General features: G+C 31.9%; 1 protein-coding gene across 1 annotated transcript in view; it reads right to left on the bottom strand.

Moving 5' to 3' along the window:
- The window catches only part of LOC113857898, a 41,707-nt gene extending 23,822 nt beyond the window's left edge, over positions 1–17,885 (bottom strand). Inside the window, 11 exon segments of the mRNA XM_027490173.1 lie at positions 7–98; positions 333–449; positions 540–657; positions 757–1,406; positions 3,183–3,307; positions 3,388–3,514; positions 3,732–4,171; positions 4,244–4,517; positions 4,695–5,564; positions 9,385–9,499; positions 17,033–17,885. Of these exon segments, the coding sequence (XP_027345974.1) occupies positions 7–98; positions 333–449; positions 540–657; positions 757–1,406; positions 3,183–3,307; positions 3,388–3,514; positions 3,732–4,171; positions 4,244–4,517; positions 4,695–5,564; positions 9,385–9,499; positions 17,033–17,820 (3,716 nt within the window). The 5' untranslated portion in view covers positions 17,821–17,885.
- Positions 17,886–27,230: the final 9,345 nt, after the last annotated feature.

Below are 27,230 nucleotides of genomic sequence, written 5' to 3'. Positions count from 1 at the left end.
GCATACCTCAATAAAATGGAAGCCGACTGTTTTCTGAGTATTGTTACACTTTGCTGATCAAAGTGAACAAGAAGATTCAAACTTGACTGGTTCTCCACCTGCCATCTAGCAATTATTGTTAGTTGATCATAATGATACCAATGGCACCATTAATTCGGTAGAGCTTAAAACATTAGCATATTCAACTGAAGGTAAACAAGATATAGACAAAGAGAAGCTCAAACAAAGAATTATGAGCTAAAGCAAAAAAGGAAAATGAGAGAAGGAATGTCAATTAGGTCCTCTGTTTCTTTCTACTGGTAAAAAACACATTGATGCATTATGTCTAGAACCTTGCAGCAGTTAGCCAGAATCATGGAGCTCTGCAGTGAATAAGGACCAGACAGGTTCAATTTGCCAATCACAAAGAGAAGCACGTCCAATGAATTCTCACATAGGGATATGTTCAGCTGTCCAGACGATAAATAAATTTTAGAAAATAATGATACAATGTCTAAATGAACGTAAAGAACTAAAAAATCGGATATAACTCTAACAACCTCTTGAATTCTGCAGAAGAAATTAACAGGCACAGCATGAGATGTACATTCTGAAAGCTGGGCTTGAATATTAGATCGGTAAAAAAGGCAAATTTCAACAGGATGGAGAAATTCTCCCCTAAAATTAAAAAAAAAAAAAAAACAATAGTAATATCATGAATGCAGTTAAATTGAAACGTGTAAAAAGGTGTAAAATTCAAATGGGATTTAGACTAACCATAAGTTTCTTTGAGCATCAAAATAATGTACTACCGCACTTGATGTGCTTATGACCCTGGACTTTGTTGCTAAACGTTGTATAATAAGTTGCATATTGTTTATGAACAAGGAAATCAGAGGGAAGTGTTCTTCTGTATCTGAAAGTTCATGAACAATATTTACAGAAATTTTCTCAATTTTAATATCAATATGAGGAAGTTTTCCACCCTGCCATGAAGTACTTTCTTCATAGGTGTGCAGACTAGTTTCTGGAGCCATTCTAGGGTAGCTAGCTGTCTCTGGTACACCATAAGCAGCAATAATATCATTGAAAATTTTGAACTTGATTGGATTTCCAGGCTTACTGACAAACTCTAGAGCACCATCAACGAAAGCAATAGCAGAGTCATTCTTTTTGTTTACAAGGTAGAAAGTTCTCTTTATTGATTGATTGCTGGCCTCTGAGTCAATAACTCCTACATCACCCTGAGGAGAATAGACTTTCCAAAGTGCACATCCTCCATCATTAGTATAAGAGATGTCAACAAAACATGATCCTGGTCGACAATTTAATCTCAACGGCACACCCATATCATTCTTAGCAAACAATGATATAAAGGAAAACCAAAAAACTGTAGACTTCCACCTCCTTTGGGTACAGTGTTTGACCTGCAGAAAAGCTTTCATTGTTACATTTGCTACATACATATTATGATAACAGAAAAACTAAGAACAACCAATATTTCTGATGTGTGTATAACATGCACACAATTTTTGCTTGGCTTGAAATATAAATTGCATGTAATCGTGAATATTTGGCTAATTTTATCCCGCATTGTGTTTGCTCTAGTATAAGTTACTGCATTTGCATGGTTTAATAGTAGGTAACTGGATTTGGGAAGTGGAACTTCAAAGAATTGAAGGTCCAGACGTAGAAACAAAAGCTTGGAAGCATTTTAGAGCCAAGTAAGTGATGATTGGTCCATAGTTATCAATAGCAGGCAATAGCAGCACAATTGCGGTGCAGCCATGGGCTTTGAATAGTGGTGCATTTTCAAATAGCAGCTGTGGCAGCTACAATAGCAGTCATAGCAGCAGCACTAAACTTCTCAAAGAAACTCATTTTTGCCCTCAAAAAAATATTGTTATGGAGGAATTTTATAGAGGTGATATTGATATTTCCCCCACTTCCCTTTTTAGAATTTAAAAATTCCTAAGTGGACATAGTTTCCCCCACTTCTATTATATCTACCATGCAATACCCACACTCCAACCAGCAACATCATTTTGTTGGTTTCCTTGACTTCTATTATTTACTTGTATGTTTTGCTTGAGACCTATGGCTTTCTATTTTTAATTATGAATATGTCATGGATTTTGAGTATTTTAAAATTTCTGGGCATTTGTATTTATAGCATAAATTAATTAATCTGTCAATAAAATTTCTAAATAGCAATCATCTCACTATGCACTCTCTTGCCATAGCATTTTTGGAGCTGGCCACCACTACACAACACCATCCAATAATGATAACTATGGATTGATCAAATCAGCAAGAAACACTGTCTGCTAGTCTTAAGGAACATGGTTGTATTCCATTCTGACAAGAATTTTGGAGAACAGCAAAGCAGAAAGAAACACAACCTGGTTGTGTTCTTAAAGAATGGTCATGTTGAGTTTTGTCATTCAGAATTTTGCAAAATTGCATGGCAGAGAGAAATACAGCCTGAGGAGACAATATCTTTTAACTACTTGACAAAGCAATGCCCGTGCACCAACATCAATTTCCAATCAAAGAGAATTGAGATGACGTATAATTTTAGCTCAAAAACAAAGCAGTGAAATACAGAAGATAACTAAACTGTAATTCACAAGCAAAAGCCTAAGCATCCCACCGTTGAAGTTTGTTACAGAATCCTCTCAATTGAACTTAGATGGTTTCATAGAACAAAAACTTCAAACCATATCCACATCCAGAATTCATGCATAAAAATCACACCCAGTGCAACAACTAGAAAGCATTACTAATTTGATAAGTAAGAAATGAAGATATTTTAAATTAAAGTCCTATTGAACTATGAGGGGTTTGACTCCACTAGAGTGAGAAAGTAAGGGTGTACCCACTCTGGATTTGAAGTGTGTTAAGTTTCCAAGATATTTCAATTCAAATCAAGGGTGGATACACCCTTTCTCACTTTATACATTCTCATTTTAGAAGAGTTAAATCTGAACTATAAACCCCAGTGCACTGTTAAGAACCTAAAATTATTTTAAAAAAAAAAAAAACAGATAATCAAGAGTTTGACAACATCAACAATTTTCTATTGAAAGCAGAGAGAGATCTGCAACATTAGCAGCAATTGACAGATAGAGCCAATGGTTGAACATGGATTAAAATACATACATGTATTTTAAAAAGGAAGATATGCTGGATGTATTTCATACCCTGAAAAGAGCCCTCTCTCCCACAAGAGAATAATGAATGACACCACCTATACTGAAAATCTTCTCCTCGCCTTCAACTGTGAGATACATGTGCTGGTTGACATCTTGAATAGAAACAATTGCCCCTACACAGGACCGTCGTTAATTACAACTTAAATTTTGCAAAAGATTACAAACTGATAACATATAGCTTGAGTCTGAGTACCATCAGGAATCACTGCTTCCAAACTATCATCAACTTCATGGCTAGTAGAACAATGATTTTGCTCCAATTCTTTTATTGTATCCTGACTTGATATCCCAGAGAGTGAGGAGGACATTGACAAAACCATCTGCTATGTTGGCATGACTAAACATTAGTAGAACTTAGAACTAATGCAACATAACTTTAGTAGAACTGTATGCAGGAAAAGAAAAATCAGTAACATAAACTGCCAAATTTGATTGGAAAAAAAAAATAATGATAATAAATTACATCTTCAGGGACAAGTACAACTATTGACTAAACAATATAATAAATTATCATACTATAGTATTACAGAAGTTCACCTGAATTTCAGAAACAGAAAGTGTCATATCGAAACCTGAAAGAGAACCAATGCCAAACCAATACCGAGCCAAATGCAAACTACCTCTATGTGGTCTCTCCAGTGACAAAAAAGCTCTTAAATGTTTCAAAATTTGGTTCTGACGACTTAACTGAACAGTAACAGGACCAGTGTCTTGTGAACTGTTTGCTTTACTAACTGAGATCAATTCACCAAAATTCTGAAATCCTGAAAGAGGATCTGCTGATGCAATCTGAGATGACAAATCTTTTGAAGTGACAGAAGAAAAATGAGGAATTGCTGTTTCATCTTCAACTCTCACATGAATAATTTGAGATAGGATTGATAAACGGGAAAGGTCAACTGATAACTTCCTCCCAGCAGTTAACAATTCCAAATTCAGATGAATGTCAACCTCGAGTACAAGTTCTCGGATACCACCTGCATTAGTGAACTGTATATTTGAAAAACAAATTCCAAGGATTACTAAAAACATAGAGAAGAATTTCTTACCTGATTCATTTTCAAGAGCTAAAACCAAAGAAAAGTGAGACAAAGATAAGTCACATGCATCCAGCAATCTCCTTGCAGCTTGTAGAAATGTGCTAACAGTCTCTTGATCAATTTCATCATCAAGAGAATAGTTCTCTTTGCCATGCTCTTCCTTCTTCATGCCTTTATTAGGTTGCTGCTCATCAGAAGTGAGATTGCCAATAAAATGAAGATATGAAGAATAGTTATCAATGGCCATTGGCAAAGATGATGTTTCAAGAAAAATGAGTCCACCCTGCTCAATAACATTTACAATTTAGTAGGAGATGTAAAGTTTAAATCTGTTAGAAAACAGCTTCATCTGTAAAATAGATAAACTTATTGAGATTCAATTTGTAATAGAAGACTTAAAAAAGATGCAAGAACATGCCCGAGAGATTATTATGCCCTTTCTAGCTCCTTAAATTATTACCTGGATCTCCCAGGATATTGTGTGAAACTCTCCACCAATTGAAAGCAAAGACAGAAGCTTATTCAATTTATGCGCTTGAACCAGATCACTCTTCAGTGAGCATTTCCCTATGTAGATACTAGTTACTGCAACATTTATTAGTAACTGGTGACTTGCTGAAGCTGGCATGCTAATATTTGCAGGAGACCACATTTTTGTAACTGAGTGAGAAGATTGATTACTTAACCTTTCAAATACTGTCAAATTGGTTTCTTGTACCAAGTAAGATGTATTATCATCAGTTTTAGGACTACTTAATGTTTTGCTTTCATTTCTTGAAGATGAGGTATTTTGAACAAGACCCAAGCATAAAGTAAACGTGCAACCAGAAAGAGATATTTCATGTAAACAATTCACAGATCGCAATAGTAAATTTTCAAGTACAATGTGATCAATGTTGCTTCCAACTGAGTTCTTGTATTCAAAAACAAAAGACGTCATTCCTGGTAAATCAGTGAGTAGATCCATTTTCCCTTCCTCACAAGATATTACAATAGCTGTCTGCTGAATAGAAATCCAAATTCCACAGCCAGGCAACTGTTGCACAGCCATTTTGTTGCCAGTTAAGGAGTGAAACATTCTGTCACAACTCTCCAAATTATCACTTGTCCTGGAATTATGAAGAACAATTTCCATAGACTTGAATCTGCTGGTCACGTCAATAAAAAAAGGGCAGACATTCCTTGTCAGTAAAGCTCCTTGTGTAGTTTCCTCAGAGATATCAGGTTCTGCAAACAATGCTTCTTGCTTCATAATTTCACAATGTTTGAAATCAGCATTGCCAAAGGTATTAAACAGATAAGATACCACAGAAGACAAATTTGCAACTGCCTGTCAGAAGGGAAAAAGATCTGTTAATCACAACTCTATACATACATAAATTAGCATTGAACTGAATTTATTAAATATCCCATTGCACAAAAAGCAAAATTAAAATATAGTTTTTAAAAAATCACTAGTGTTGTAACAGTCTCACACTAGCTGTATCATTATTATGGTGATGTAGGGCTGATTGTTAGTTACCATATTTTAGTCTAGTTAAAGGAAAGAAATCATATTGCTTAGCATATATAATGTAATGCCTAGTACCATTTTAATATCAAGAAATAATATTAAGAAATTCTCATCATTCAAGTTTCTATCATTGCTCTCTATCTAGGAGTACTATCCACTGTTCTCATCCTTCATGGCTGACCAATTTTGGGTATCCATCCTCCATAGTAGGTCCCTTAGCGCCTAACCATCATTGCAGGCAACTTACTGAGGGTTCAAAACGGGTATCACTTTCAATTTCACATTCATCCTGTTCACATCCAGCCTTAATTGAACAACCAGTGTATTGCATCTCTCCAGCAACCAGAGGGAAACTTCTGCCCACACCCTCTCCTAGATAACATATGAGCACAACGATCAACCTTTCCTGTCCACCATCCAACCTCTCATTGGTCCCATTCTATTCACCAGTGTCTCGTGTATTTGTTTCCATGGCTCCTAGGCCATACCACAGTTGTACCAACAAGCTCTAAGTCTGACTCTCTCTTCCTTTGTTCAACTTCAACCATGTCCAACTCAGACACCACCCGTCACCCCATTACAGCCCAATCAAACCTCCTCATTACAGATTCACTCTCAATGATCTACCAACTCTATGTCCACTTATAGCCTTACCAGCAAGATCTATCTACAATGGGCTCAAGTAATTGGTACCACCTTCAAAGGTTGGCATAACTTGAACCATATTAAAGGAAATGCCCCTGATAAGACAGACCCAAAGTTTGATGACTGGTGTTGAGATCAAGCAAGATATTTGTTCAGATTTAGTTTGATTGATTCCTATTATTACTTGGTTATAACATACTGTAATCTTGTATTCCTTCCCAAAATTAAGAGATTTTCATGTACATATTAATTCCATAAATCAAAGAAGATGAGAGGCATCTCTCAAGCAATTTCCTACATATTTTGAGTAGTCTCAAGTTGGTATTAGAACGATTCAAAGGGCCTGATTAAAAAGTTCATAAACCCAAGAAGTTCTGTCATCCAGCAACCATCAAGGCTGGTTAACCAGCCCTAGGTGTTCCAACAACCCTCCCAGTCATCTCAGCACTGTCCAATTGGCCAACATACAACACACTACTGCTGTCCACCTGTTCATGGGCAATCCCATGTGTTGCTGCCAGAGAAGATTTTTAATATGGGTCCATTAGTGAATCAAAGGAGTGCGCCTAAGGTGTGGCTTATGTATGCTAAAAGGTGAAGGGGAAAAGGGTGTGAGTGATTCTATAAGGTAGACAAAGAAAGAGTTAGTTACACACGAAAATAATTAGTAGAGGCATTTTGTTGTGTAGAGTGAGAGGCTCTCAGTTTTGGGAATTGAGAGAGTGGTTTTTCCATTATTCCTCATATATCTATATTCATGTATCATACCTACATTCTCCATTAATACCATATATACTTTCCCTATTTCAATTATAAGTTTCCAGCGCTTTATATCCATTTCTGCCATTTTCTTCTGCACTTAACACCTTTTCAATGCATGTAATTGTAAGCCATGCACCACTGTCAAGGTCACCTTTTAAATTTATAACCCAATCTCTAACTTGGAAAATTAATTTACACCTCCTTTTTAATTGATTCACCTCTACCTTAGAAGGAAATGTAGTATCCTTGAAATGCAAGGGTGGATCTCTCCCATATAACGCCAAGCGCACCATCATCCTCGTGGAGCTATTGTAGTTAGTGTCAAATCAAAATTCAACCCAACCTAACCATTGTGGCCACTTGAAAAACAACAAAGATAAGTCTCTAAACACCTGTTAACTACTTTTATTTGTCCAATTGTTTGAGGTATCTATAGGTTGTGCTGTACTTAAGGCTACTACCTGATTGCTTGAGCAACTTAAACCAGAATTGGCTGAGAAATATTTGATCTTTGTCAGACAATAAATGGAGGGAATCCATGGAGTTTGAGCACTTCTGAGATAAATAAAACATTAGGCCACCTCCTTAGCTGTAAATAATGGCACGAGGGCAGAAAATGCACATAATGAAATACATAGAAACATCACTCCACAGTTGAGCAGGTACACGTAAAGGTAAAGGCTGTATGAGTCCAGCTAGGGCTGAGGTATTGTAATTATAATTGACAAATACCACAATCCCCTATGTATATCTCTGAACATTCATCTTCACACCTTCCCAAAAGACAAACTCTAACAGCAATGCTAACAGAAGTTTAAAATTCTGAATAGGCCTAAATGTCCCCCAACTGTAGACTCATGGAATTCATAAAGTAGCTTGCTTCAGAATTCTAGAGGGGGCTCTGGGCATGATTAATTTTTCATTAGAGTAACCGACCTTTCTTCAGTGCATACCCAGGTGAGATAGCGAACCAGATTAGGTCCTGTACTATTTTCTGCAACCTAGTCAGCTTGAATCTCATTTTTCAATTGTTCTCTTTCATTGCATAAAACGTGGGAAATTGTAATTCCAGGATAAGGCATCTAGAACCTTGATAAGGACTCAGATGCATGCAGTGCCCTTAGCTCATCCTTGAGCACATTCAAATAAATCCCTTTAAGATACTTTGGCTTTGTTATGCAAAAAGGCCTTGTGTACAATTCAAATTGTTCTCAATATTCTTGCACCGTTCCTCCTTGTTTCAAGCCCAAGGGTATCTTGTAGGGATTCTGAATCATAGACAGTTGAAAATACCAAATCACCACGTTACAAAACTTCACCTACATCGGATTAAGAGCATCAAACTCACTGCTAGAACCATGATAAAGCTTGACCATCTATGGCTATCATGATGGCCGACAGCCATTCCTCCTGTGCTACCTCCAACACCAAAATTATTTCTCAATCCTATTGACCTAACCATAAGTGTCCTCCCCCGAAAAAAAGGGTAGATCAATCTTCCTCAGCTTTTCATCATTACCATCCCCAAAATTCTCCTCCTTGTCGTGGCCTATTCCAGACTCAGCGTGTCAATAGTCCAGGAATGAATGCAGGCCTTAGGCACAAAGAATAGGCAATGACAGCTAAGCAACAGGAGCAGAGACCCACCACAGACCACAAACCTCCAACAGGTGACACCAACTAGAAAGAAGGATGTCAAATCATTTTTCAGTCAGTACTGTGCAAAGGGGATTGACAGTATGTAGACTTACGCTCATAATTATTTGCCTAGAATAGAGCCATATTAAAGGCAATAAAACTGTCCTAATAGAAGAAAATAGAGTAACAAAACTGTAGAATACATAGACAGCACAAAGGTCCTTTCATCCAAAACCTAAGTCAAATGTTTCATGCGTAGAATCCGTAAATCTAGTTAATAACATCACATTTATTTTTACATTAACCCAAGAAAACCCTGAACCTAAACAATAGATCCCAACCTCTCTTCTGTCCTAAGTCAAATAATAGGGTAATCTTAAAAGAAATTGAAATAAAATATTTTGACATCAGCACTAACTGCTGCTTTTCTGAAGGGTTCAATACGGATTACTTATGACTAGATAAATAAGAAGCAGTGGTGTATACATTACATTAGAGATGTCTAATTCCTCTTTGACAATGAATTTATTCATGTATGCTACATGACAAAACAATAGATATCATTTGACTTAAATTGGGAGGAAAAAATCACCTTATAGATCATATACACCTCATCCAAAAATGACAAAACAGTGAATCCTTCAGTAGTTATGTCAGAAGCGGCTGAAAAGGTAGACATTGTAGTGCTCAAGGAATAAATGTAATCCCTGCCATATAAAATTAATCATAAAAATTCACAATCACAGCAAGCATAAGCTTATGAAATAACACATTTATAAAATATGGACAGGAAACAAATGAGAGCCCCATTTTTTCTTTCTTACAATAACGGTAGCAAAGCAACTAGTCACGACACTTTTCACACTATTCCTGTACTTCACCTTGAGGAAAAGGTGAAATATTTGATGGGGAGTATTTTTAGCAGCTCTCCAATAAGGAGAGTCTGTTAGGAAGAATAAGAGTGAGTACAGGGAAGTAGAGCCATAATTTGTCATTCTGCCATTAATAGAAATAACAGATAACAGTAGCAACAGTTAGCTAGTTAATTAGTTAGTTACAGTGCAGCTAGAAATGGTTATAAGGCAGTCACAGATAGATCGGGGGAGGGGAGTATCAATTGTTTTGGAGAGAGAAGAGGAGAGGAGAACCTGGTTCTCTCAAATACCCAAAGTGAAAGTGTGTGTATTCTAGGTTCTATGTTGTCCTTGATCTCTGTTCAGCATTGCCTTGATATTGATTTAGAGAATGGGAGTTCTATCAACAGATTCCATCCTTTTACTTCTATTCTAGTACATATCTATAACACACACTAGCGGAAATAGGACCAATGAATCTTCAACACACTATCTGCATTAATCTTATTAATTGTCACCATCCAAACAAAACATTTGACCTTAGGAGGGTGTTTGGTAAGAAGACACTTTCAAGTTTCCCAAGAATCTTAAGTTAGATATATTAAATTCCTATGTTTAGTATGAATATTTTGAAAAGATTTACCAAGAAATTAACATTCCTAGAAAAAAATTTAACTATATTTCCCAACAAAAGATTCCCATGGGAGGGGTGATATCTAAATACCCCATGAAGGTAGAAAAGTTTTATTGATAATAAAAATATTCTCAAGAATCCTTTAGGCATACCAAACACTTTTCTAACATTCTTAGTAGTCATTATTTCCATAAAACATGATTCCTAGGAAACATAATTCCTAGGGGGAAATGACAAGGGAGAAAAATAAGACAACCTCCTAAAAGATGAAGTAAAATAAAATGTAAGCCCAGTAGATTCTTTAGACGGGTAACAAAGCTGTCCAATGTTTTAGCATATCAGAAACTCCCTTAAAAGAACACCAAAGAGAGGCCATAAACACTAACTATCCCAAACCAATGTAACAACAAACAAACGCCCTTAAAAAATGTGCATAAGCATTACTAAAGAAAAGTCTAGATGGCTTACAATCACAAATTCAAGCCTTGTCATTTTTTTCTGAAATACTTAAAACCCATCAATAGAAACCAGGTCAGAAGGACACAACCAATATTCACCAAGAACTACATACAGATTACTCCAAAACAAATGACCTATTTTTTTCTTACACCTTATATGTCAGACACATACTAGACGAAACAGCTGTGCAATGTCATTGAATCTGTAACATACCATTGCCAGTGATCTTAAAAATCACCACTATCCAAACAAAAGATTTGACTTCAAGAGTTTTAAATTTTCAAATTGACTCTTTGATTTTAAAATCCGCAACTTATTATTTATTTGATTAAATAAATTTTAGGCCCCTATAATTAAATAGATTTAACTCCGCCTAGGGCCCCATAGCCAATCCCAAGTCCAAGTAAATGAGGAGAGTTGTGGAGGCCTTCGACAGTCAACGTAAAACTTGTCGAAACCTTTTATATGGATTACACACGACGATATTATGCTACGGCTAGATCGTTACCCAGAAATAATGCGTTGTATGGCTTGAATACAATGTCAAATGAACTAGAGCCACTACATCAGCGCCCAAATATAATGGTAGATGAGCAAGGATCCTCATATTTGGCTGAACGAATGTGGGTAAAGAAGTTAGTCCAAGAACACGTGTTTCAATTTGGTTCATGGTATATTAGGACATTAATAGGAAAGTCATTGGAAGTAGTAGACACTATGATTCGTAGAAAGATTAACATCATATGTGTTTAAGCTCCAAATGGGTTGAAAATAAGGCAAGAGCTCGATTATTATAAGTTTCAATAGAAAAGTCAAGGGAAAGAACAGAATAGGCATAGTTGTGGATAATAATTAAAAAAAAGAACATGGTAGAGATTAAAAGAATTGGAGATAGGATCATGTCCAAAAAGTTATTGGTTGCACAAACACTATTAATTTTATCAATATCTATGCTCCACAAGTTGGCTCGAAAGCCCTTTTGAAAGCAAAGTTTTGGGAGGATTTAGAAGGGTTAGTCCAAGATATTTCACAAACTGAAAAGATTTTCATAAGTAGACTTTTATGGACATGTTGGTTGTGAAACAAGACAATTTACAAGGGTTCGTGGTGGTTTTGGTTTTAAAAAGTTAAATGAGGAAGAACAATCTATCATTGGTTTCTTAATATCCTACAACTTTAAGATTATGAACACTTGTTTTAAGAAAAGGGAGGAACATTGTATCACTTTTAAGAGTTGAGTTTCAAGGTTGCAAATCAAGTTTTTCTTGGTGAAGAATCTAGACAAAGGAATTTGCAAGGATTGTAAAATGATTCAAAGAGAAAACCTTACTACACAACATAGGGTCTTGGTCCTTAATACTCGTTTTAAAATTGGTAAATAAAGAATTCAACAAGTTATTGTTCCAAGAATTAAGTGGTGGCTACTTAAAGGTGATAAATTGTTGGACTTTTAGAAGCAACTAGTAGAAGAAGACAGCTGGACGACACAAGATAGTGCTAACATCATTTGGGACAAAATGGCTACGAAGGTCAAGAAAGTTGCTAAGTAAATTTTAGGTGAATCTAAAGGTTTTAGACTAAAAGACAAGAAATCATGGTAGTGGAATGAAAGTGTGCAAGAAAATATTAGAGAAGAGGATGTGTTTTAAAACTTTGCATCATGCAACAATGTTTAAAATTGGAGAAGATATCAGAATGCAAAAAATGAGATAAGAAAAGCAGTAAGTGAAGCACGTTCCAAGGCTTTTAAAGGATTCTATAAAGATCTTGGCACAAAGTATGGTGAAAGAAAGATTTATAAGCTTGTCAAAGGTAGAAAGAAAATCTAGAGATTTATATCAAGTTAGATGTATTAAAGTTGAAGAAAGAAAAGTTTTGGTTTTAAATCAACACATCAAAGACAGATAGGAGAAATATTTCTATAAATTTTTTCAATAATAGACGTGGAGCAAATGGAAATATACAGGATTAGGAGTGCAAGTGAATGATCTAGATTTTTGGCACATTACATTAAAATTCGAGTTGAAGAAGTGAAAAAAACTCTTAAAAGAATGGACAATGGCAAAGTAGTTGGCCCTAATAATATCCTTATAAAAGTTTACAAAAATTTGAAAAAACAAGGACTTAAGCGGCTCACTTAACTCTCTAATAAGATTTTGAAATCCAAAATTTTGTCAAATAAATAAAGGAAGAGCACTTTGGTTCCTATATACAAAAATAAGGGTAATATCCAAAATTGTGCAAATTATAAAAGGATTAAACTTATGAGTCACACTATGAAATTATAGAAAAAGATTATTAAATATAAACTACGAGAAAAACTGAGATTGTAGAAAATCAATTTGGTTTTATGTCAGGAAGATTTACATCAGAAGCTATATATCTTTTAGAAAAGATGATAGAAAAGTACCGTAACAGACTTGCACATGGTTTTTATTGATTTGGAAAAAGTATATGATCAAGTACCAAAAGAAGTGTTATGGAAGGCTTTAGAAAAAAAAAGGAATTTGTGTAGCATATAGTCGGACTATACAAGACATGTATGAAGGGATAACTTTATATGTGAGAACTTCTGCAGATGTATCTAAAGATTTCCCAATAGACATAGATTTATATTAAGGCTTTGTTTTACCTTTGTTTAATCTAGTCTTGAATGTGCTTACAAGTGACATACAAAAATTTATTCTTGTGTTCATGCTTTTGCGGATGATATAGTGTTGGTTGAGAAAACGAAAGAAAATGTTAATGATAAACTTCAATTATTGAAGGAAACTTTAGAATCTAAAAGTTTTCGCTTCAATAGAAGTAAGATAAAATATGTCCTGTAAGTATAGCAAAAAAAAATGAGGAACATGCATTAGAAGTTAAAATTAGAGATGATATTATACTATGAGTTTTCATATTTATGTACTTGAGAGTGATTATACAGAATAATAGGGATTAATAAGATGGTAAAGGAAAAGCATGAAAAGAAAGTAGAAGTAGCAAAAATAAGAATGTTGATATGGATGAGTGGACACACGAAAAAGGACAGGTTACAAAATGATAATATACTCGAAAATATTGAAATAGTACCTATAGTGAAAAAAATGTCTAAAATAGTTTGGTCATATGCAAATAAGACCTTTGAAGGAACCAATAAAGAAAGTGGATTGCATGATTCTTAGTCCAATAAAAAAGAGTCGAAAAAAACCCAAAATAACCTTAAACAAAGTTAATAAAAGAAATCTTTTGATTAACTAGATTTCTGAAAATTTAGTTTTTGATCAAACTCAACAGCGTCATATGATCTATGTAACTAACTTCACCTAGTGGAATAAAGCTTGTCATTGTTGTTGTCCTTGGCCTCTATACTTTAAAAGTTTAGGGTCCTTATAATTTTATAAGTTTAGGTTTTAGTCCTTTTAGTTTATTTTTGTTTTAGTCTTTACCATTCTATTCTATTTAAGTTTTGGTCGTACTAGTATACTAGACATTGGTCCAAATGATTATACTTTGAAAGGCATGTGTTTTATCATATTGTTGGTAATGAAGCAAAAACCAAAATTTTTAAAACTAAAAGAACCAAAAGCTAAGGCCATGTTCAATGTGATTGTTAGTTTTAAGCTTAGAAAATATTTTTGTTTTGAATTTAGTTTCAAACTTTTGTTTTTTTCATTTTTTAAATTTTAAAACTAAATCTAAAATTTAAACCGCAAAAATTACTTATTACTTCTCAAACCAAACTTGTTTGGTGATGGAGTTATGATGATAGAGCAATCAAATTTTCATTATTACCAATTTCATTTATTTTTATCTCTAACTACAAGCTTTTAAACATTACTATCTCTGAGTTTCTTGAAAGAAATGAACAGAAGAGATTGAATAGAAAATAAAGAAGTTGGAAGCGAGTGAAAAGGAATAAAAATAGCGATGCGGACAAGGATGAATAGTCTAAAAAATAGAGTAAGTCAATATTTATAGAGAGAGAAAGAGAAAACATGAGCGACAGAGCAATGTCAGCTCATAGAAGATTTTTTAAAATCTTACTCTTTTAGTAAAATTTCCAATTCTTCATTTTAGTTTATTAAAGTTCTTAGTTAAATTTCTTAATATTTTAAATTCCTTAAAATTGAATATCCAAAAAAAGTATTTTAACACACCGAATTTTAAACTCTCACAAAAATTGAATTCCTCACTTTGAAGTCTCTATCCAAACAGGTATAGGGATCAAAACCAAAATTGATGAATATTATAAGGACTTAAAACGTATTTAAAATTTAGGTAATTTCTAAAGTAACTTGTACATCAAGAGGGCATTTTATGCCCTCTGACAAGTGAAATAATTATCACCGTTAATTTTATATTAATAGATAATGGGATTAGTAGTTTATTTGAAAAATACATAATATCCTTTATTCTTTAAGAAATTAGAAAAATCACAATTGTCAATTTAGAGAGGAAATACAATGTCCTCTCAAGTTTATGCACACCGTAACAAGCACCTAAAATTATTTCTTGTAATTCAATTTGTGATTTGAAGGACATCTTAATTATGCTATTTATTAGCCTTCTCTTTACACAAGAGAACTTTTGTCTATCAAAATAAAAATGTATTTATTCCTCAAAAATTACATTGACCACACAAAGCAGATCTCCCAAAGTAACTAAATGTTTCCTGTGACATACTTTGTGTAGAACATACAGCAATTGTAACTCTAATGAATCACAAAACCAAACCTACTTAAAAGGAATAAAGAGAGGAGAGACAAGGTCAAGCAATAAGGTTCACAGGCATCCTGCCGCCTCATTCATATCAAACAAGAACCAAAAAATACCAAGGACTAAAGTTCCCAAACATACAATATCATAGAAAAACACCAAAACATTCCCAAGTTATCTATAGTTACAGGAACAGCTAAAGCAAACAAAGAAAAAATAATCTATAGAAAATAAGTACAGCTAAGGTTGTCAAACTCTCAAATTAACTCTTAGATTCTAACAAGTTAATGATTTTAGGAGGACAAATAGCGTTAACTCATTACCAAACTCTTCTCTAAATAAACTCGAGTAGACTCGGTAAACTCATGCAAAGTTGCAACATTTATGAAGTCAGCGCAAACGCAACACTTTCCTAGGGCTCAAATCAAACTACACAAATTGATCAAACCCTCACCATTGTCTATTTTCTATAAACCAACTAATGCTTTATCATAGCATGAAGTTTTGTTGCTATCAAAATCAAACTTAGCATGATCAACTTGTCATTCTTCTTCTATTGCGACAATGCCTATGAACCTAGCATCCATTCTGAACCCAACATTGTAAGAACCAAATGTTGCCAACCCATCATTAAGAAGCATACACCTGTTTAAAATAGAGGGCTTTACCCAAAAAAAAAAAGAACTAAGCTGTGCACTTTGATGTGGAATACTTTCTAGCCAAATCAAAATGTCATTATATCCATCTAACGTACCATGTTGCAAAATCTAATGTAGCCATAGTTTGTGACATTTTAATAACGTTGTGAATGGGCCCTGTTCTGGAGCCAAATTAAATGATAACTCATCCTATGTACACGTATACAAGTCCATGTATATATGTTTCTATAATAACTTGTGATGGATTTTTACTATATATTTGAATATTAGGATAGTTGTTTACTTGTTTTAAATATCTTTATATTGGGTGAAGTGAACTCTTATTAGTTTACCAGTCAAGTATATCAAAACATCATGAATTTACATAAAATCTCAAGTTTGACAATCTTTAGTACGGTCTCATTCAAATTGCTTTTAGAAAAAAAGATAAAGAGACAAAAAGCACAATATAGGAGGATCTTCCTAAAATAAAGAAAACAAAGAAGTTCAAAATAAAATTTTAAAAATGAAGAAGAACTAGCCATTTACATTAGCATAAGTTCAATTGTAATGTACCTAAACACAAAATACAAATTCAAGATGACAGAAGTTGATATCAGATAGAGCTACCATGCAGGAGGCCAAAACCAGACCTAACCAAATTAAGACACCATTGGGACCAATATGCTAGTCACCTCACATGCCAACTTATCACAGTTGACAACATACATACGCACAAAAACAAAAAGCCTCGACATTATTTAAAACTTAAATGATAAATTAAAATGTCAAACAGAACAACTAAACTTAATTCAAACCACAACATGCCACGGAACAGTTAAACCAGGGACAAAAGAAATAAAATTCGTCAACATAAGAATGCTTGTGAGAAACTGTCATCAAAAAATGGAGGAAAATGGATAATGAAAACAAAATCTGTCACCAAGATTCTACCTGAAGGACAATATCTGGACAGCAACTGGCTTCAATATAAAAAGTTGACTCTGATGGTTTTCTTCTGACTTCTCTAAACAAGCATTTACGCCATTTAGATGACTGTAGTAACCAAGTGAAATCTTCCCTGAGGATGCATATTTATGATTATTGGGTTTTGGAATTTCAATCACCCGAGCTTCCAATTTAAAACACTCTGCCTTGGCATTGCCTAGCCCTAATTGACCTGTATATGGTGCCATAGCAAATGAAGAAGGTGAACCAACAACCACTTCAATCTCATGGAAATCAAAAGTGAGGTCAAAATTATCGTGACTGACATTATCACCAATGTCTTGACCACCAAGATTGGCTTCATTTCTGTGTGAAAATCTAAGAGAAAGACCATCAACACATAATCCAAAATGAATGTGTTTCTCTGGAAGCTTTTGAAGCAAGGCCGTAATCAATCCTTTGGAATAACAGTCATATTTGTTAACCCAAGCATTTTTTGTTTTCTCCACAAATTTTGAAGCTATGCACGCTTCCCTCCGGTTCTCCCAGTAAATAGCATGTTGTATCTGACTAAGAATTAGAGTCACTGATGATACTGAAGAATGAGTCAAAACTAAATTTAATTTCCCTAGCATTAAACTACATTCAAAAAACCCAAAATCTGGATTCTTTTGGCCTGGGTGTGTGGAAGATAGCTCTACCTTACAAAGAAAGCATGGATTTTCAGAATACTCAGTTTCATTTTCATTCAATTTTCTGCAAATTCCTTTCCAACTCATAGACAACTTTCCCATAAAGCTTTCAATGTGAGAATCACAAGGATCTTCAGCCTGGCCCGCATCAGTATCTGAAAGGAGAAACATTTTGGCAGGTTCAACCCACATAGCTGGTTCCATATGATCAATATCTTCTTTTCCATTTCCTTTAGCTGAACTAAGTGTATTTAGTGTACATGCTTCAGCTGACATTGTCAAAGGTGTATATTCAACCCTCATTTGCCCGCATGATAGAAAGACTCTCTGTTCAAAAATATCTTTTACAGATACTAATAACAAAGTGTCAACTCTAAAACGTACCAAATGGAAATCTGAGCATGCAATTCCAGCAAGTGACTGTAACTTTTCATACACAGATGGATGAATTTCACTGATTTGGGAAACTGTCATTATGATTTTCCCAAAGCTCAGCACAAAACAACAACAATGACAAGGATCATCAATAAGACTTGCCAAACAACATCCATGAATATCTGGATCTTGCACTATTTTTTCACCAAAAAAGATGTTCGCTAGACTATGGAAAATTGTAGAGATCACTTTCCACATAAATGTCAGTATAAAATGAAAAGTGCGAAAGAATTTATTGGTAGTGACAAATTCCTCATTACAATTAAATGGAACTTCCAATGCTGCTCTGTGACGAGCAATTCGCCTTGCCAGTGATATGCCTTCAGCAGGCAACTTTTTTTCCATGTCAGAGATCAACTCCCAATGGCGTCTAGCAGAACTTAAAATCAGTTTGTCGTGAGACATCTTAGAAATGGACTTTTTCCAGATGTGTCTAGTAGAATATCCAATTAGCAGCAAAATATTTTCATAAGCATTGACATAGTGTATCCATTGACGTACAACACCTACTAATCTATGCAATGACAACATCGGAGTTAGAGTTACAAGGCCAATTCTGCTGGCAGCTATCCTCCATAATTCCCTAGCACTTCTAGCATGATTGTACTTATTAGACAGCAATTTGTGTAAAAGTAGACATGCAGAAATGTCATCTGGAGAGAATGAAAAAGCTAATTCTGGAAAACACAGGGTGCAATGTGCCAGCTTAAGATCTTTGAATTTAATGGAAGTTTGCATATCAGAAGAAAGCAAAACATGGTCTGCCATATTTTTTCCAATTAATCTGACCCTGAATCCAATTCCTTTTAACACAAGAGTGCTCTCTTTCATCGGCATAAAAATTGTACTAAGTAAACCTCTGAGAATACATTTTTTATCAAGATACTTAGGGCTTGCACTAAATTCCTTTATTTCCCCAAAACACATAAACTCGTCATTTAAGACTGGGAATTGAACCTCCACGTGAATGCAGTGTGCCACTAGATGACAGTTTTTCAGAATAAGATTCCAAAAAGCTGTTGTAAAATCTTTTCTCTCAGGAACAGCAAATAAGATCCTCTCCAAAATGTGATGCAATGAACAGCCCTACAATTCATACAAATTACAGAAGGTAACTGGAAACAGTAATCACCAGAATGACATTATATTTAACATATTGATTCTGCACACGAAAGCAAAAAGTCAGCAGCTTGTGTATGTCGCTCTCTTAGGATCTCTGAAGCATGGGTACTTCATTTTGTCAATCGTATCTACACCCAATATTTACCAAGTACCAATACACATTGGGTACACTTGAGTAGTTCTCAAACTTAACTTTAAAAGAAATGTGGCTTAAGTATGACCCCAATGAGACTAGTAGTATTCCCTCATTATAAAGACATATAAAAACTGTTGAAGGTTAAAACAAGAAATTGAGACAGCCACAATCTTCCATGCTCAATAAACCTAACTACTTTCTTTCATTATTTTCCATTATATTAAATATATCTTGTACAATTTCATTCTAACTTCTACGGAATAAAAGGTTCAAATTCATTTGATTCTAAAGCATAGTATCCACACTACCATGCAAATCAGCACAGGGCTGTCTGATTGATTTATTTAAAAGCAGTTTTTTGTTTTCAAAAACTAAAACTCAGTAAAAAATTGTTTGGAAGTCTATTTTTCATCTCTTTATTTTAATCACTTGTTTGTAACAGTCTGTTTAACTTGTGTTAATTTGTTCTCTCACACTTACTTCAAACAACTACTATCACGCTATCGCCAAGCATCCTGAGGCTTTAAAAAAACCCCAGAACGAAACTTATCAAACACGTAATTCTGAGAAATAACGTAATAATAGACTCAAACAAGTCAATGAACCAGCCCATCATGTAAAGTAACTGATACGAAAACATCAACTATTTTAAATCTCAGTCAATTCGTAGAAAATCCGTCATTAGATTAATGAAGAACCTCACCAAGTAACGAGACTCATCATCTACCTCAGTGTGAATGGCAAATTCAAATTTAAATAAGCACGTCCATTACCTCAGGATCAAGCGCCGAAAGCTTCTCTCTGAGATAATCCGAATAATCAAACTTCGAAGTTCGCAACCGCCTCACGCATCCCTCCGCTTCCGGCTTCCTTCAAAACCAAACAGTTACGTCAGTTACAGAAATTAAAAAAAAACAACAAAAACAAAAGGAGGAACAAAGCTTGTTAGAGATTCTGCTTGTGTCAATTTGATTACTCGAACGATTGCACGATGCGCACGCCGTGAACTTCGATCGTGAAGGCCGGGACGTGCCAGGTCGAGAAGCGAACGGCGATGCGTTCGACGGTGATGTCCTTGAGGAAGAAGAGCGTGGGAGCGTAGAAGAGTTGGTTGAGAACAGAAACGTCGAAGCGAATGTTGGTGAGAACGGCGAGAGAGTGGAGGAACCCTAATTGGAGATGGAGTTGTGGCTCTTCTTGAAGCCATGGCTGGAGCAGAGACAGTAGTCTCCGCCGGATGAAGTTTTTCAGGGGCATTGAAATAGTGAGAGTGATGTCATGGATTTGTTGTGAATTTGTTGAAGGAAGGATTCAACAGAATTTTAAGTGTCGTAGTGGAATGGCTGTGTGACTCGGCGGGAAAGAGAAATTGTTGGCCCACATATCTCTGGGATTGGACGGAACCGTACGCGTGTTGAGTGGCCAACTTGGCAAGCCCTTTGATGAGCCTCGTGTCAGACATGACCAAATTGTCTTCATTCTTCCTATCGTTCAGCAAGTATCTTTCTTTCTTTTCTAGGAAGCTTGGAATTTTCCTGAAAAACAAATAATTAATCGTCAGTTTAATCTTGTTTGTTTTGTTTTAGCTATTTTAAACGAGATGTATTGAGGATAAAATTTTATTGTAGCTCTTAATCTTAAGATTTTTTTATTTAAATATATATTATTTATTAAAAGCAATCATTATAGTTTTAAGATATTTTAAAATAATTATAGAAGCTTTTCTTTAAGTTTAAAAGTAATTAATAACAAATACAAATGTATAAAATAATAAATAAAGATGTATCTTTTAAATCAAATGAAGATATACGATTTTTTTAATTATTGATATATATATATAGTAAATTGCCAATAATACAAATGAGTTATACTTGAGTATTAGATGTAAGAAGAAAGAGATAAACAGTCTAAAAAAAGGCAAAGTAAAAGTGTATACAGTTTACTCATTACATAAAAAAAAAAGTTTCTTTATTTAGAAAAATACTTAATTATTAATTAATGGAAGAGAAAACGAATTTTATCTTCTAACTACTTGACTCACCAAATTAATCACTCAAATATCTAAATTGTTACTATTTTAGTTTTTTAAATTTATTTTTGTCAAATTAATCATTTTGACATCACTTTTATTTAAATATTTTTAAAAATTTAATTCATCACCAAGTTAAACTTTGTCATTTCAATCATTTTTAAAGACCAACATTTTATATATTTATTAACTTATTTAACCGAAAAAACTTAAACTTTTAATAGAGTAATTAAGTGACAAAATTTTTAAAAGAATAAAGGCTTGTTTGTTTTCCGTTTCCAAAACAATTTTTTTAAGTTAAAAAAAATAAAACTTATTTGTTAAGATGATTTTTCAAAAACTATTTTAAAAATAATTTTTTATTTTCAATTTTTAAAAATAAAAATAGCTTTAAGGTGTTTTGATTTCTTTTATTTTCTTATTTTAAAAACTAAACTAACAAACGGGTTTTTTTTTTATTTTTTCCTAAAAGCTATTTCTTAAAATTATTTTAAAATATAAAATTTAAAAATTTAAAACAAAAACAAATAAGCCTTAACATAATAACAATTTAATTTTTTTTTAATAACAAAAATCTTTAAAAAATTATAAAAAATTTCTTCATATCCGGTGGCCTAAATCTTTAAAAGATCTCCTTAGGATACTTTTACCTTTAATTATTTAATTTGACATTTTTTGAAGAATAAAATTATGAGTATCACATTTATTTGATAAATTTCACACTAGATAAATTATTGTGTGTGAATGTAAAATTATAGAGAGGCAAATAAATGAATTTGAGGATAACTTAATCATCTAAGTCAACAATAATAAAATAAATTTACTTTCTCTCTACATTTCAGTTTTTAAAAAAAACAAAAATAAGAGAAAAAAATAACCCCTTATATTTTTTTTTCTTTCCTCTGAGTTTTTAAACAATGAATATATTTACTTTATATTAAAAGAAGGTTGCCTTTTAATACATATCACTTTCTTGCCATTTATATTTATCATTTTGATAGTATTAATTTTTTTAAGTCACGTACTTACAAATAAGTTTAAAGATATGTTAAAAACTGCTAAAAATCTAAAATTTGAGGCATTTTTTCTATAGTTTCTAAATACATTTTAGACATTGTATCTTCCTAATTATTAAATCAAATTTAAAATTTGACACTTCAATCATGTTAAAAAAATCTAGACCAATTTAAACGAATTAACTGTCATAGGACTAAAAACTCATGTCATTGAAGTATAAATTATATTGGAAAAAAGTATAAATTATATGTGAAAATTGAAAAAAACATTAGAAATCAAATATTCATTCCTTGAAAGTGTGCATATTTTTCATATTTATAAGAAGACAGTATCATTTAATTGTCTCATGTTAATAATATCAGTAAGTCTCAAAGTTAATCATTAACTAATGTGGGACAACATCTATATAAAGCTACTTTTAACTATATTCAATTATATGCGACATTTTCTAAAGTTCAAAGCAAACGAGGATTGGAGATTTTAATATATGATAAAAAATAAAAAGTATTAAATAAGATTATCAATATTGTCTATGAAAACTTTCAAGATTTATAAGAGAAATATTAACAACACATTATTTAATACTTTTTATGTGATTAGTTAATTTTTTAAAAAAATAAAATAATTTAAAAAAATCAATTATTAAGATAAGTGGTTCAATATTTTTTAAAAATAACTAATTATAAATAGTATGTTCAAAAAGAATATATTACTTAGCAATTTTAGAAATTTATAATAAGTAAATATCAATAAACACATTTAACTACAGGAAAATTAATTTAAATATGGTAATTGAGTCATAAATGTTTTAAAATATGGTATTTTTTGCTAAATGATGCGCATAGCGTGTTTAAAAAAACGTCAATGGTCAATTTTTCCATAAACAAACCTAGAACAAAATGCACTAACCTCCATTAACATCTTCTTGAGTTCCGAAAAAAAATGTCGATGACAATTTTTACCTATAAAATCTCTGCAAGCAATTAACTCAATATTTTTGAACTCTTTAAAATCGTCAATTGTGATTTCTGGTTGAGGGAATCTCTGCTCCACATCTCCATCAGTGTATAGTGTTTTGTCATGTAAATCTATATTGTGAAAAATTGCTAAATACAATTTATAAACTTATAAATATGAATTGAAAAAGACTAGGTACCCATGAATGTGATGGGAGAAGGAGATTTAAAAATGAGAGAAAATGGTTTAAAATTTTATGAAAAAAAAAATAGAGAGAGAACATAAATTAAAATTTTAATTAGGAAGAGAAAATTAGATGAAAAACAAAAATATTAGGAATTCAACTTTTAGAAACATATCTTTAAAAATGTTACGAAATTTCAATATAAGTTATTTTGGTTTATATTATAATTTTGAAGTTATTTTTTATTTATAGTTTAATTTTCATAAAAATAATTAATGTTATTAATATATAGTAATTTTCATGAAGTAAAAATATAAAAAAATAGTTATAATGTGTCGTTTATAGTTAAAAAATAATTTATATAATAAAATTTTTTAAAATATATTAATTTTAACATCTTGATTGGTATTTTTGAATTATTTATCAATGATTATTTAAAAAATTTATCACTTAATATGGCATGATAATGTTAATTTATTTAAAAATTGATATATAGTAATATTGAATTTTAAATGTTAAAAACTATTTATTACTTAAAAATATAAAATCAATCATATGCTGTGATATGATTAATAATAAATTTTTCATGCCTTAATTATTTTAGTCGATTCAAAATAAATTTTATAGATTATAACAAAGTATAAATGTTGAAGTAATTATTATTAAGCTCTTTTCTTGAGTTAGTAAACATGTTTATAATATAAAAGGTAAAATATTTTTTTTTTAAACTTTGTAATTAGTATTTTTGAAATTTATCAACATTTATCTTTAAAAAATAATTTTGAAAATATAACCTAAATGTATTTGTTGTGATATAATTAGTTAAAATTTTAATATACTATAATTATTTTAATGAATTTAAATTAATTTTCATAATAATTATGATAAAGTATAAATATTATAGTAATTATTACGAATATTTTTTTTTTGAGTTATTAAGTATGTTTATAATTCAAAAATTAAAATTTATAGGTTTCTTAAATTTTTTAATCAGCGTTTTGGAGATTTATTAACATTTCTTTTAAAAATTTATTACTTATTATAACTTAAATGTATATGGTCTGATATAATTAGTTAAAAATTTATATGTCATAATTATTTTAATTTTTTTAGTAAGTATAATAAAAAGTATAAATGTTATAGTAATTATTTTTTAGTTATTAATTATATTTATAATATAAAAAGTAAAATTTATATTATTATTAATTTTTAATTAGTCTTTAGTAAATCTTTATTAGAATTAGTCTTATACAGTGCTCTTGAATTATTTATTAACATTAGTGTTAATTATTTTATAATTTCCTAGTTAATAATTTTTTTAATTTTTTTATTGTAACATGTGATGAGATAATTATACCTCCGTTGCTTATTAATAATGTCACCTATACAATATAAAATAGTTTATGACATGTTGATTTTGATCGGTTGTTCAAATTTACAAAATGTAACTAAATAATTCTCTGATTAATGCACTTGTAGAATAGTGGAAGTTTGAAATACATATTTTATTTACTTTGTGAAAAATGCATAATTAAATTAGAAGATATTTTTGTGTTATTTGGACTTCATATCAATGGTGTGCCTCCTAGTGTTATATGTAAAGAGCTATTAGGTAATTGACCTAGATCTAACAATGTTGAAAGATAAAAAAATTAGATTAAAGTGACCAACATAACATCTTGCTTGGCTTCATGCTAATTTGATATCGTGATAACACAATATACTTATTGACATATACTTTATTTGTTGGGACATGTTCTAAAAATAATGAATAAAAGCAATGCAATAGTATATGAAAAATTATTATAGCTGGAGTTTACCATGTCTTGCCTTTCTTTATAGAAAGTTAAATCATAGTTCAATAAAATTTGTGGTTCCCTAATTGTTTGGAGGTAAATGTACCTATCAAAAAGTAATAAAAGATTTTAAGAATAAGTTTTTAAATTATCATCTCATAAGGATTGTTTCAAATTATTAAGAAATTTTTAGTTTAGTTATTTGAGCCTAAAAGATGCGAAATTAAAGAAAAACAAGAATTCCATTATAAAATCAATTATTAATAAAAAAAAGTAACTCAATGCACATTTTGGTTAAACTTGTGAGAGAAGAACCTATGATATATGAGTTTTCTCATTCAATCCTTTATGTTATTTTTTTGTTTAACTCTAAATTTAATTTCCTTGTGATTACCAATCAGTCATACAAATACTATCAATATCCAATAGTCCTCTAATATTAATATTCTTTTATCTAAACTAACATCCACAATGGTCATACAAGATATCAATTCAAGAAAGCATAAAACACTTATGAATTTGTTAATTTAATAATGATTAAAAGAGAAAGATTTGTTTGGTCCACCTAATCCTTTGTTTTGTTTTATCCTATAGATCTATTAATTAATTGATGTACGATCGTCTGATGATATAATTAATTTGAGTTATGTTACGTGTGGTTAATTTATAACGTACAATTATGCACAATAGGATAAACACTAATCATGAACAAAAATCAAACTTAGATTTAAACATCCAAATTCCATAAACTCATGAACAAAAATTCTCATAACCTTAATTATAGATTTAGTTGCTCATGCTAAATGAAAAGACTATAACAATCATAAACAAAGTCATAGAGAAAAGTAAACTAGATTATCCCTAAAGATTGATGATGATAAAAGTTCTCGATCTTCAAATATGATCTCTTGAAACTCTCAGTTCCACCAAAAATGTGTTAGAGATCAAATGAGGAAGGATGTGCAAAGTATGGGATGAAAAGGTATATTCAAATATGTTTCAGCCAATGCCTTCAAGGCTTCTTTAATAGAGTTTAAAAATCCTAAAAATAGAGGATTACCCAGGTATGCATAGGCTCAAAGTACCTTCATGCTTGCTTCTAAGATCTGGGTGTGCTTACTCCTACAAAACTTAATTTTCTAGTCAATTTGGACCTAAAATGTCAAAATATCCAATTGTGGCATTTTTATGCTAAATTGCACAGTATATATATTATGAATTAGTGCAAAACTCAAATAAAATAAAGATAAAACATAAAAATATGGGCTATAAAAGAGAGTCAAAATACAAACTTATCACTAATACTATTATAAGTGTGGGAGTGACACTAGTTCTTATGGTTGGCTCCAATCTTTGCTGAACCAATAATATTTTCACTTGCTTTTAGGGATCTTAGAAATATTATACTGACATTAAATTGAATGAGTATTCATGAGGTCAAGATTAAAATATCCTTAAATTTGTTAAATTTGTCTATATGTTTATATATCTAATATATTTTATTAACTGTAATTTGTGGCACGACCATACGAAGATAATGGTATTGATGCCCTTATTCCAAATGACATTAAAGGTGAACGATTATTGGATCAACTATTAGCTCTTTGATTTGTTTTAAAGTCATAGTTTAACATGTAATTAATCATATAAGATATTAATTTGAGTATATTCAGCATATTCTTCTCACACTCTAAAGTTTGGAGTCTATAATAGAAATAAAAACTTACAGAGATTAAGATAACCAAAGAACTATAGGCTCATACATGATGACTGATTGGCAATGTATAAGCATTAATATCAATGCATTTTAGAAGGAATGCCAATTCACAACTATTA

Source organism: Abrus precatorius, unplaced genomic scaffold (genome assembly GCF_003935025.1).
Source record: "Abrus precatorius isolate BTA unplaced genomic scaffold, Abrus_2018 Scaffold2, whole genome shotgun sequence".
NCBI lineage: Eukaryota > Viridiplantae > Streptophyta > Magnoliopsida > Fabales > Fabaceae > Abrus > Abrus precatorius.
This window is presented reverse-complemented; position numbering and strand designations above follow the sequence as displayed.